Genomic DNA, 12307 nt, shown 5'->3' with positions numbered 1-12307 from the left:
CCCCCCCCCCCCCCTTCACTTTGTGAACCACTGTATTAGCAGATTAATTCTTGAACAGATTCAGCCAGCAGGGGGCACATTGCTGCCTTCCTGTCTTTATGGGGACAAATGAAATGAGAGCAGAGCGTTAAAACGCCAACTCTTATTGCAGCTCGTACTTACTCTTCAGCTCTTTGGTTCTGTTGAGACCTTCTGGAAATAGAATAAACTCTTTTAGTCATTCAGCATTCAAACATTTCCTCCATCTGCTTCCTGTCTAGCAAAATGGCTCATTAATGAGCCTCCTAATTAACACCACAAACATTTCCATCAGAGAGGTGTTCAGGTAAACACACGTGCAGGAGGACATGTTTCATGGGAGCTCTGTCGGAATGTGATGATGGAATATTTTAATTGACACTTAAAGTCTGTCCATCTCTTGTCACAGCTACAGTGTTTGAAGAGTTATCAGAACCTCTACTTCACCAATCCCACATTTCCAGACTTATGCAGGTTTTGTGCTTAATGTGATGTCGTTTTTTGTCCAAAGCATCTCAGTCTGGCCTTTCTATCTCCCAGTCGTTCAACCTGTGCTGTACCTCTGATGACCTCATTCCTAATCCTATCCATCCTCGTCCCTCCCAAGGAGAACCTCAACATCTTCAGCTCAGCCACTTCCGGTTCTGTCTCCTTTCTTTTTGTCAGTCCCACTGTCTCCAAACAATACAACATACCTGCTCTTACCATTGTCTTGTAAACCTTTCCTGTCACTCATTTGTCCCAAATCACTCCTGAAACTTTTAGCTCTTGTGAATGTATGCGCTTCCAATTAGGACAATTACCTTTTTTTAATGGGTTTTCTCAATACTGCAGATTTGACCATTTCTGATTTGATTACAAAAGGTGATTTAAACTGCTGGGTGAATCCTTCTTAGACAGATCCTTCTCCACTTTTGCTCTTTAATCAAAGTCAGAAGAAGTGATTGAAGCCTTTAAGAAAGAGTTTAAAGTTGTGGACCCCTGGCATTTTTAAAATCCAGATTGTCTGGAAAAAATACAGATTTTTTAAAAAGATTTTTCCCCATTTTTCATGACTACGAATGTACAGAGAAAGTCTTACACATTTTTCAAATCTAAGCTTCAAATGCTGCAGTCACCTTTGCAAGACTATGTTCAGAATGAAGTCTCCCAATCTCATGCACAAGAAGTCAATGTTTGAATGTTTTCACAACTGTGCGCAATGATTGTACATAAGGTATTTTCCACAGAGCTGTTGTGTGATGAGAAAGAATGGGAACTCCTTAGAAAAGAATGGACTACGGTGGGGTTTTTTTTTTCCTGAATGGAAGGAGGCATTTAATGGAATAAGTGTGCACCTGATAAAATCTAGAGATATTATTTCATTTCTATTGAATTTATTGAACAGTTCATTAATATTGGATTGATTTTGTGAGTGATATATGTTTTTTCCCCACCTGTCCAAAACAATTCAAACATTTAACCTTGTTTCTCTCCTTCACTGAAAGGGGCAATCTCTAATATATATTTAAATCTTTTTAACCTTTCATGTTTGGGACTGTTGATTTTAGATGATGTTTGGGGGGGTTAAAGAAGGTACATAGATCTTAAATCTGTGCTAAGCGTAGTTTACTGCAATGTTGGATTCTACATCAAGCTAACTACACCAAAGCCAAACTCACAAAAATATTTGACAGTGTTCCCTCTGTGTGAACAATGACAACAGGCCACAACAAATTACTCAAATGTTTTAGAGCTGTCCCTTCATGAAGAGATTCTTGACTTAAAATTTTCTCATGTTATCTAATGTAACTAGAGAGGATAATGCTGCTAATATTTTAATAGCCTTGTTTGGGGTGTGGCCTACTTCACCTGAACTTTAAAATAACTTATTAACATTCACATCTATGCTGGCCAGGAGGCTAATATTGCTAAACTGGAAATCTGAAGCTAAAACTACATATACAAGCTGGATCAGAGGGGTCCTTTTTTCTACAACAGGAAAAAAGTAAAAGTAAATGAAATTACAAATAAATAAATAAAAAAATCAGTCTGACTTTAGCTGGTAGGACTGGATCATTTGAAATAACCTGAGTCTCTTTCTGTCTAATGTGAATGGTACAAGATGTCAGATCATTCTGAGCTAAGCAGCACAAAGATGTTTTTTGAGATATATATGTAATGTGTTTGGAAGTGTATGTGTATTTTTATCTTTTATTACCATTATAATTTTTTTTAATCAATTTTTCTTTTTCTTCTATTTGTTTGTTAGAGGTAGATGCCAGGTTGGGGGTATTTGTCTGTTGCAAATTGTTGATTTAATTTTTTAAACAAACAAACAAATAATAAACAGAATGTAAAAAATAAAATAAATTCCTAATAATAGTTCACGAAGCTCCTGATTATTATCATCAACTTTTCCTATCAAATAAGGAAAAAAAAAACCCCACCATGTTCAGAGACACACTCTATTGGAAGAGGACTAAAGCAGAGGTCAGGGGCCTCCAGCCCCCACAGCAAAACTGATAAACTGGTTCTAATGGTTCCACACTCACTGGACTTGACAGGTGGTTTGAGCTCCTCGCCGTCCACTTGGCTAGTGTCCACGTGGACCAGCAGGTGCGTGAGACGTCTCACTCTGCTGTTAAAAATGGCCGCCCGGCTTTTACAGCGGCGAGCAGACTCAGCATTATCCAGGTATTCGCTGAGCAGCCAGGACAGAGGGCTGCAGGTCGAGGATTCTGGGAAAACAGAAACAAAAACAGATTTACAGCACTGTAACACGTTCTCCAATATTATTAAATAAACACAAACATCAGTTTAATACAACGAGCCAACATGTGATACGTTACAGTTAGTAAACGGAGAGCTTTCGTTAAAGATGCAGTCGACCACCTGCTTTAAATACATTTGTAATGTTATGTATGCATTCAGACAGGTATCAATAAACTGGAGTGATCAAAAAGGAGAAAAAAAAACTTTTTTTTTTACTTCAGTCACAGTTTGCTAAAATCCTTAGCCAACGTCGCATTTTGTGCCAAAATTATTGGTACATAATGGACACCCCCACCATTTGCGTGCACTCTTATTGTGCACTCATTGTTTGTACACTAGATTCAACTATAGAGCTCTGTCGTACTAAGAGACACTAGTGGAATATGCAAAGATAGCAAACAAAAAGTAGCAGCCTGTTTCTGCTCCTACAGCTTCAAGCACAACTACCAGAGGCAAAAAAAAAGAATGATGCTGTAAATAGTCATGTTTATTATTTCCATTTATGGCAAGAATTGTCTTCTCACTAGTGAGTCAACCATTGTAGCTTAAAAGCACAGTGGCTGCTCAACAGCGCTCTCGTCCAGCTGAGTGTGACAGTTCACAGGTGTTAGAGACAGAGCTCTGAGGTACGGGAGAAAGAGGTACTGGTCTGTTAAGATTCAAAACACTACTTTTATCTTGCATTTAGGAAAACATTGCCCTATGCAGCTTCAAACAAAAACATCAGTTTGGTATGACAGCCTGACAAGTGAGACGTGTGTTATTGTGTGTGAGAGCACATATGGCTGAACGTGTGTGTACTTGCATGTACCTGACAGAGTGATGCTGCAGACAATGGGGGTGATCAGAGCCTCCCAGCAGGTCCGACCCAGAGCTTCAGCTGCCTCTGCATCTGGAAGGAATCGATCTGCAAACATCTGCTCATGTCTGAGAGCGCTGTTTAGCCTGCAGTGGATGCACACAGTCACACACAGTTGAGTTTAATGTGAGTGCTGCAGCTGCTGCTTCTTGAAGGGTTTTGAATCATACTTGTTGAAGAGCTGCAGCAGCTGCGTCTTGTCCTCCACCACCTCCTGACACCATGTGTGGGCCTTGGTGCTGTAGAACAGGTAGGTGCGACGGCACAGCTGCTCTTTGAATACGGGCCAGAATGTTGGCTTTGGACCCAGAACCTCAAAGCCATGAACCCGAGTGTCAATCCCGCCCTGCGACAGAGAGGGAAGAGTCAGTACATGAAAGGGGGATCAGAGCTGAAACAGAACTGAGTCTGACCTGCTGGCATCTCTTCACCCTGATCTGGATAATGGACCAGAACCGGGTCATGTTCTCCAACAGAACTACCCGGCTAGCAGAAGGCACCACATTCACCTGTAGAGACACAGCAGGGTCATTAACAAGACAAGTAGCCACCCTCAATAATCTGCCAAGCCATACATCAGACTCACAGTATTGAGCTCCGTATTGATGTTGGTCGGGTCGTCTCCTCCCAGAACCAGGATCCGGGCTGGCATGTAGCTTGAGTCTTCACTGGCCACCAGGATGGCAAGTTGTCTGAGCAGAGAAGAAAACCCAATGTTAGACTTGTAAAAAATGAGAAGAGGAGGCCCCATCTTTTTGATGACCACAACAAATAAGTGATACCCCGCCTACAGATGAGTGAGGCTCTTGATGATTTGATGACCACAAAGAGTTAAGTCCTGGCTACCTGATGACTACAAGGGGCCCTGCCCACCCAATGAGCACCTTTAAGTGAGGCTCCGCCTACCAAATGGCCACACAAATAGATAAGTCATCCCCACCTACTGACCACGGGAATTTAAGCCCCACCTACCTGATGACCACGCCTTTGTGCATGTAGATGTTGATGAAGTGCGAACCAGTGCAGCCATTTGATTCCCAGTATGTTTTGGGGTTCTTGTCTGTCAGTTTGTTAGCTCGATGGTGATTGGATGAAACTTCCACTTTCTCCCAGCACTTGTCCTCCTTCAGCTCCACACTGGATCCTAAACACAGACCAGTCAGACTACATGCCCTCCTATACATGAACAAAAAGAAACGGATCCAGACAGACCTTGGCACAGGTTTCTGAGGAAGACGTCGAAGAAGGGGATGTTGATTGGTTGGTGGCTGCGGCGATGTTCCTCAATATGACCCAGCACCATCTGAGAAGAAACAGGAAGTAGAATCATTACATGACTCCCATAGGATGAAGTGCACACCAGGAGGAGACAGAACCACACCCTGATCTTCAAAACCACTTAATCACAAAAACACTGAAATGACTGACCCCTGCGCAATCTACAACCCTTGAAAAAATTGTGATATTGTGGAGTGATAGCATTTTATTTTTTCTGTGACTGTCAACAATTATATTTTGAAAAATGACACTTTTGTGGCATGCTTGATACAAAATTAAACAATCAAAAGAACATACCCCAAGAATGTGGCTAGCGGTCATATCCCAACAAGATGAGAATTTGTGCTGCCATATTGAGAAGACCTTTAATATCATTATGAGTGATCTTAGTTATGACTGGAAAAGCAGCAGATGATAAATATCAGATTAAAAAACCTGACCTCAGTAAAGAAGCTTAATGGTTTGCCTTTTTGTTATAATTACCAGAACAAGCAGTTCAAAGTATGTGGCATTATGTTTCATTGGTGAGTATTATGACATTAGTTCATAAATCATTGAAAATGTGACCTTTTCAGTTTTTGTCCGACTTCTTCATTGTGTATGTATATGCTACACTTAATAAATCAAAACATATCTGCACTAATGTGATAAATTACACACTATATTAATTCGTAAATAAAATTATACCCTCCACAAACATCAGTACCTTTAGTAGTTTCAATACTTTTTTAGTCCAGAATCAAGTAGGACAGACTTGTAGTGTACTGACAGGTATGTACAGAAAACACACTACTAGCAGTTAGTGTTAGTATATCTCAACCCGATATATTACAGAAATCTAATATTGTAAATACAGACATATAGAGCGTAAGTCTGCGCATTTTTGTCTACAGCTTTATGTATTTTTTTCTACTTTTACCAATAAGGAGTAAAATAAATTCAAATTCTATTTTCAAAAATTTTAATAAACATGTCCAGTATTTATTCCATCACCATTGACTCTTTTATAACATAAAGTTCTGTGCTTGACATTTTTTGAAACCCAAACCATAACCATACCAAGATAAAAATAAATAAACAAAAACAATTGCACTGTTCTTTGCATGTCTGTTATGCAGTGTAACTTTATGAAATCTAGTCTCTGTAACTTTGCTTATAATCTTATCATTGTCCAAAAACTGTTCCTTTCTCTCTGCACATCAGTACGTACACTCCCAGGTTATTTTTAGCTGATGTGACAGTACATAAACAACTCAGAAGTTTTAACCCAAATCACCTTCCATTAGAAAGTTTTCTGATCAAGTCAACTCAGATTTATCTATGATGCTACATCATTCAGTAAAATCTGGTCATTTTTATACAGGCCAGGTTTACACTTTGTAATGTTTAACAATATACTTTGTTGCTTAATGATCAATCTTATCTGCCTACTTTAAAATGAGGCTTTATGTTGCTGCTTGGTTCTGGTTCTTCAGTATCACCAGCAGCAAACTGGGCTGCTGCTGCTGCTGAGGGGCTACAAGACCACAAAGGTGTCTTATTCAGGTGGTATGGCAACAAACTATTGGCATCACAGACTAGTTTTATGCTGTAACACCATAACTCATGGACTTGAGTCAAAAACTTGAACAGTAGTTTGCAGGAAGCACTGTATTTAGTTCAGGACATCTGCTGACATTTCACTGCTTGTATACAGTAGATTACTTACTTTCTGACTGTCTGCATCTTCACTCTTAAACCAAAAGCTTTTATTTAAAATGTCACATCCTATAGCGCATTTGGCTGTGTCATTCTGAGAGGCTTCCAGTTTGTACGTTTGTTTTTTTTAAATCTTGTTTTGTCAGGCAGCTGTCCAAGGCTCCTCTCCGTCAGTGCAGGCTGCAGGTACAACAGCCCCTCCCTCTGTGTGATGAGCTGGTAGAGGTCAGATGGCACAAAACAGCTGCACAGTGAGTGTTGGCTGTGTGTGTACAAGTTGCATGTGTAAGCAGCCCAGTCTTCTCTGTTTTAATCATAGACAGTTATTATAAAATAAGTTTAAACCCAGCCGGCCCACCGGGATTTATCCCAATGATCCGACTGGCCACTCCAGGCTATCCCAAGTTTCTATCCTCTTTCAATTATTAGACTGAATGAAATTAGCTCCAGACACTAGAGCAGACATTTATTCATTTAAAGTACTTAATAACGTAAAGTACAGCTATTTTCTGGTTAGAATGATTACAGCACTTGTTCATTTAATCACAGTAGTGATAGTGCATCAGATCAGAGTTTTGTCCTTGATAATGTTGACTGGGCTTTAATGGGAGGTTCATTACAGAATTCATGTCTTTTATATTCACATTATACATGATATATGTTTATCTAAGTAAAATAAAGATATTTCTGAGCGCTTATGAACTGGTGACACATTATACAGCACAAAATATTAACAATGTGTGGCTTCCACATGTAAATGGTACACAAAGATCTTTTCCAGAAGGCAGCCAAAAATCTTGTATACCGCCATCAGTGGCCATTCCAGTGTTTCTCAAGCTTAGTGTTAAGAACATTCACATGAAATAAGAGCTGAGAGTCCATTTGACATATTTAATTTCACAACAAAAAAAATACTGTGGTAAGTGAAACAAGTCAGCTGATCATCCTTTACACATCAGCAGACTTTAGACTGATAATGTATAAAAGATGACTAGATCCCTAAACAGATACCAACAAACAGATCCCTAATAAAGGTTTCATTGAATTTTATAAGCAGCTGTACTTGTATAATTGAACTCATGTTTCTGCAGACCGGATCTTCTTCAGTGGCATTATCACTCCTGCTCTGGATCAGAATCTGGCGAAAGAACTGGACCATCCCTACCACAGCAACCAAGCTTGAGACTGCAGTCAAATCTTTACAAAACGGTAAAAGCCAGATGGCTTCCCATCCAAATTCCACAAAATGTTTTGGGAGCAGCTGGCCCCATTTTTATCAGAGGTGTTATTCTCATTGCTTTAAAAAAAAAAAAACAGTAAAGACCCATTATCAAGCAGTTTATATCATCCCGTCAGCCTGTTAAACAGTAACTTTGAACTGCTGGCAAAGTTACTAGCCAGACGCTTGCAAGTAGTTTTTGCCTTCAATCATATTCCTAGATCAAACAAGGTTTATCTTAAAGACACTATTTTTCTTTAATCTCCAGAAAGTATCTAATGTGGATAACAGGCCCTCTACAATCAGTGTACCTGAAGCCTTAATTGCAATGGATGGCGAAAATAAATGTTTCAGAGTGGAGAGAGATTATTTGTTTTCATACAAATAATATTTATGCTTACATCGCTCTATAATGCAGGGATGCACATTAAGTCCTCTAATTTAGCACTGAAATGACGTCTCTGTCAATTGTTTTACAGTCTCATCCCAATATATCCGGTATAACTAGAAACAGTATGGAGTTGAAAGTAGCCCCGTATGCTGATCACCTTATGTGACTCCTGTCTAAACTGCAATGTTCTGTCCCTGCTTCCTTTTTACAAGTAGATCCATTTGGTCAAATTTCTGGATATAAACCTAATTTTGGTAAAAGTAAGGTATATGCCAATAACAGAAAGGCAAAAAAAGTATCTGCTCAGTAATTTACCACTCAAGATATTCAGTTTTGGTTTTGTCTATCTTGGAGTGTGCATAGTTGATACAATGGTACATCTTTATAATAAAAATTGTTTGCCTTCACTTCTAAACATTGGTATTGATATCAGCCATAGAAAACATAAAAATATATATCGGTCAATCTCTAAAAAAAGATACCAACAAACAGATCCCTAAAAACAAATCCCAATGTATGGATTCCTATAGGTTCCATACTATTAGATCCCTATAAACAAATACAGATTCCTACAAAAAAATATCACTGATCAAGTACCGCAAAACAGATCCCAAAGAACTCACCCTAAATAAACAGATCCCTACAGAGATCCCATAAACAGATGTGAAGAATAGATCCCAAAAAAGAACCAACAAACAGATCCCAAAGAACAAATTACAACAGACCCCAACAAACATTTGGCTGCTATGTACCTGGATGCATCCTGCAAGTACACTGGTAGTCATCTTCTTGTAGAGGCTAGCGTACTTCTCGCAGTCACTAATGAGGTCTTTCAGCTCAGTGACCAGCAGCAGGTTGGTGCTGTGTTTGTCCAGAGCTTTGACCAGTGATTCTTTGGTGCCCAGACGGCACATGACCACAGCGTAATCTTTGTTGAGAGATGCCAGCCGGTACAGAAAGCGAATGAACAGCTGCACCACCTGTGGAATCATCACAGCAGGTTAATGTTTGTTGGAAGGTGGACTCTGACCTTGGTGGTGTGAGTGTGGCTGACCTCTCTGTCGTTGATGAAGGCCGTCATGGTGGACAAGCAGGGCTCGATGCTCTCGTGCCATGGCAGCACATCCTCCTCGTAGTTGTCCAGGAATTTGTTCAGGATCCTGAAGACACAACCAGCTAATCAGAAGTTTTCCCACCATCACATTGACAAGAACAAGACTAAACCAATCTCTCATTCAAAATGAAAATCTGAAATAACACTTACTACTTGTAAGCAGGCCCATATTCTCAGTTTTGTCTGAATTCTCAGACTTTTTATTGGACTTATTTTTAACTACTGAAGTCATAATAATGGAGGATTTCAATATTCATATTAAAATTGATAGCTTAAACATAGCCATTAATAATTTAGTAGAGTATACTGGTTCTAAAATGTTCACAAATCTATGACTACCAGTATACTTGCAGGATTCATCATACGCTGGATCTGGTTCTGACATATGACATAGAGAGCAAGCTCCTAATAATGCATTCTCACAATACTATTCAGTTTTTAAAAACATTTGAGTTTACATTGTCTGACTACACAGCCTTTTATTTTATTATAAAAAATGTTTCTCACAGAATTCTGTAACTAAATTTAAAGAATCTCTTCCATTATTTTCCTCTATCTTGCACAGTAATGCAACAGAGAGCAGCAACATAGATGATCGGGAATTCGAGCCCCACATTTCACAAGAGGAACCCCCAAGTTTTACAACAACGTCACACAGTCTTCAAGGAGTTTCCCATCCGGACAGCAGTAGGCAGCTGGTGGAAGGTGGCGATCAGATGGCGGTGGGTGCCTGACGGATAGCAGGAGGCAGACAGACAACAAGAGGCGGTCAGACAGTGGGAGGTGGAAGGTACTGGTCAGGTGGCGGGAGGTGACTGGGCAGTGAGAGGCGGTGGGGGGCAGTCGGCCAGCATGAGGCGACCAATGGGGGTCGGACAGCGAGAGGCAGTGGTTCTTGTATTGAAGGTTTATATTTCAGGTGATCCTTTTCAAAGCATTAACTCCACAGTCAGTCACCAGACTCTCGGGTTGTAATTTTTACCAGAAGCTAAACTAACCACATCCATCCAACTTTCTTGTCCTTTGGCAAGCTGAAGAACGACTCAGCTGTTGTAGTTTTTTGGTCGGGTTACACAATTAATTGCAACACACTGTACCATTTCACCCCCACACAATCTGGATTTGCCATTTACTGCCCTGTTCGCGTTTCTGTGTTTGGCACTGGATATGTCACACCTCCGAGTGATCATGGAAAATGCTGAAGAGACCCCAATATTTTTTCAATCTTTTATTATTAATTTTACTTTAGTGTAAAGTTTTTAAAATGTGAAGCACTTTTTATGACTTTTTTATTTGAGTCAGCTTCAAACACTTTTCATTTCACCTTTAAAAGTTGCTGTAACTAAACCTTTACTCAAGAAACCTGTTCTTGATTTAGGAGCTCTGGCCAATTGCAGACCTATATCTAATCTCCCATTCACCTCAAAAACTCTTGAGAAAATAGTTGCAAATCAATTGTTTGAACATCTGGACAGAAATAATCTGTTTGAGGAGTTTCAGGCAGGGTTTGGAGCTCATCATAGCACAGAAACAGCACTGATGAAAGTTACTAATGATATTCTCCTGTCCTCAGACAGTTGACGTATGTCCATACTTGTCCTGTTAGTTCTCAGTGCTTTGATACAATTAATCACAATATTCTAATATTGGGATTACAGTAATCAGTCCCTCCAGGATTTCGCGGGCATTTTTTGTGATTGTTGCGGGCTAAAATGCCTGATTTCACAGGGCATTTTCCTAAAAGTTATGATGAAAAGTTGCGATTTTTTTTAAACTAAAATTAATAACAAACCATAACTTTTAATATATAAACCAAAACTACTTACTAGTTTTGTAAGATAATTACCAACAAACATTGACATTATCAAAAGGTGCTTTACTTTAACTTTGATAGCTTATAAACTGACATTCATGACCATTTATGGATTGTCCTTCGTCTGCAGCTTTCCTCACATGTTTTGCAGACACAAAGTGTTTGTCGATGGATGACTTGCGTTTATGTTCGATGATTACACTGCAGGACATGCAAAACAGGTTCCCTCCACTCTCGAGCAGCTGGGTAGGAAACTGGTTTGCGACCGCAGTGAAGTTAGTTTTTAGTTGAATATGAATGTGAAGCATTAGCGCACATTTTCGCTTCGGTCGCTGCTCCTGCATGCTCCCGGTATTCTGATGTTAACAGGATGTGACGTCACATCTCTTCTTCGTGAGTTATTTGGGGTTATTTTGTATTCCACCATAAATATTGGGTTAAAGTTGCAGGAAAGTTGCAGTGTTTTGGGAAAAGTTGCAAAAAGTTGCGATTTCACGGGGTTTGCTTGATTTTGCGTTAATAGTTGCGATCGCAACATCACGAAATCCTAGAGGGTCTGAGTAATGGCTCTTAAATGGGTTAAATCGTAGTTATCTGTCAAGGAGTTCCACAGGGTTCAGTGCTTAAACCAGTACTCCATTAAGTAAAGTTATCAGACAGCATGTGATAAATTGTTATCATTGTAATAATGACACTCTGTTATATGTATCCATGAAACATGATGAATCCAATGAGTTACTTAGATTATAAGCTTGTTTTAGAGACATAAAAACCTGGATGGCTCTTAATTTTCTGTTTTAAACTTTGCCAAGAGAGGTTGTGGTTTTTGGACCCGAGCATCTATGGAATAAACTTTGCAGCTTTTCACTTCCTCTGGATGGCATTATTTGGCCTCAAGTTCTAATATAAAAAACCATGGCGTTCTTTTTGATCAGAATAACTCAAATTAAAAATTTTACCAGGATGGCTTTCTTTCACCTAAACAATACACTCCTGACCAAAATCTTAAGACCAGACAAAAAATTGCAAGAATTTGCATTTTGCACTATTGGATCTTAAGAAGGTTCTAAGTAGAGCTTCACAATGTTAAAGGAAAAAATCAGTGCAAGAGACAAGAACTTTTGAGCAGGGAATTTTCTGCAAACTGCATTTACACTCAAACA

The 12307-nt window shown here is 39.4% G+C and overlaps 1 protein-coding gene across 1 annotated transcript in view; it reads right to left on the bottom strand.

Moving 5' to 3' along the window:
* LOC108246754 (cullin-9) overlaps window positions 1-12307 on the bottom strand; it is a 72443-nt gene that overhangs the window by 24946 nt on the left and 35190 nt on the right. The window contains 10 exon segments of the mRNA XM_017434456.3: window positions 163-192; window positions 2553-2738; window positions 3584-3717; window positions 3802-3977; window positions 4045-4140; window positions 4218-4323; window positions 4604-4775; window positions 4844-4934; window positions 8970-9197; window positions 9272-9377. Of these exon segments, the coding sequence (XP_017289945.2) occupies window positions 163-192; window positions 2553-2738; window positions 3584-3717; window positions 3802-3977; window positions 4045-4140; window positions 4218-4323; window positions 4604-4775; window positions 4844-4934; window positions 8970-9197; window positions 9272-9377 (1325 nt within the window).

Source organism: Kryptolebias marmoratus, linkage group LG22 (genome assembly GCF_001649575.2).
Source record: "Kryptolebias marmoratus isolate JLee-2015 linkage group LG22, ASM164957v2, whole genome shotgun sequence".
Classification (NCBI taxonomy): Eukaryota; Metazoa; Chordata; class Actinopteri; order Cyprinodontiformes; family Rivulidae; genus Kryptolebias; species Kryptolebias marmoratus.
The sequence above is the reverse complement of the archived record's forward strand: the minus strand, read 5'-3'. Positions and strand labels throughout refer to the sequence as shown.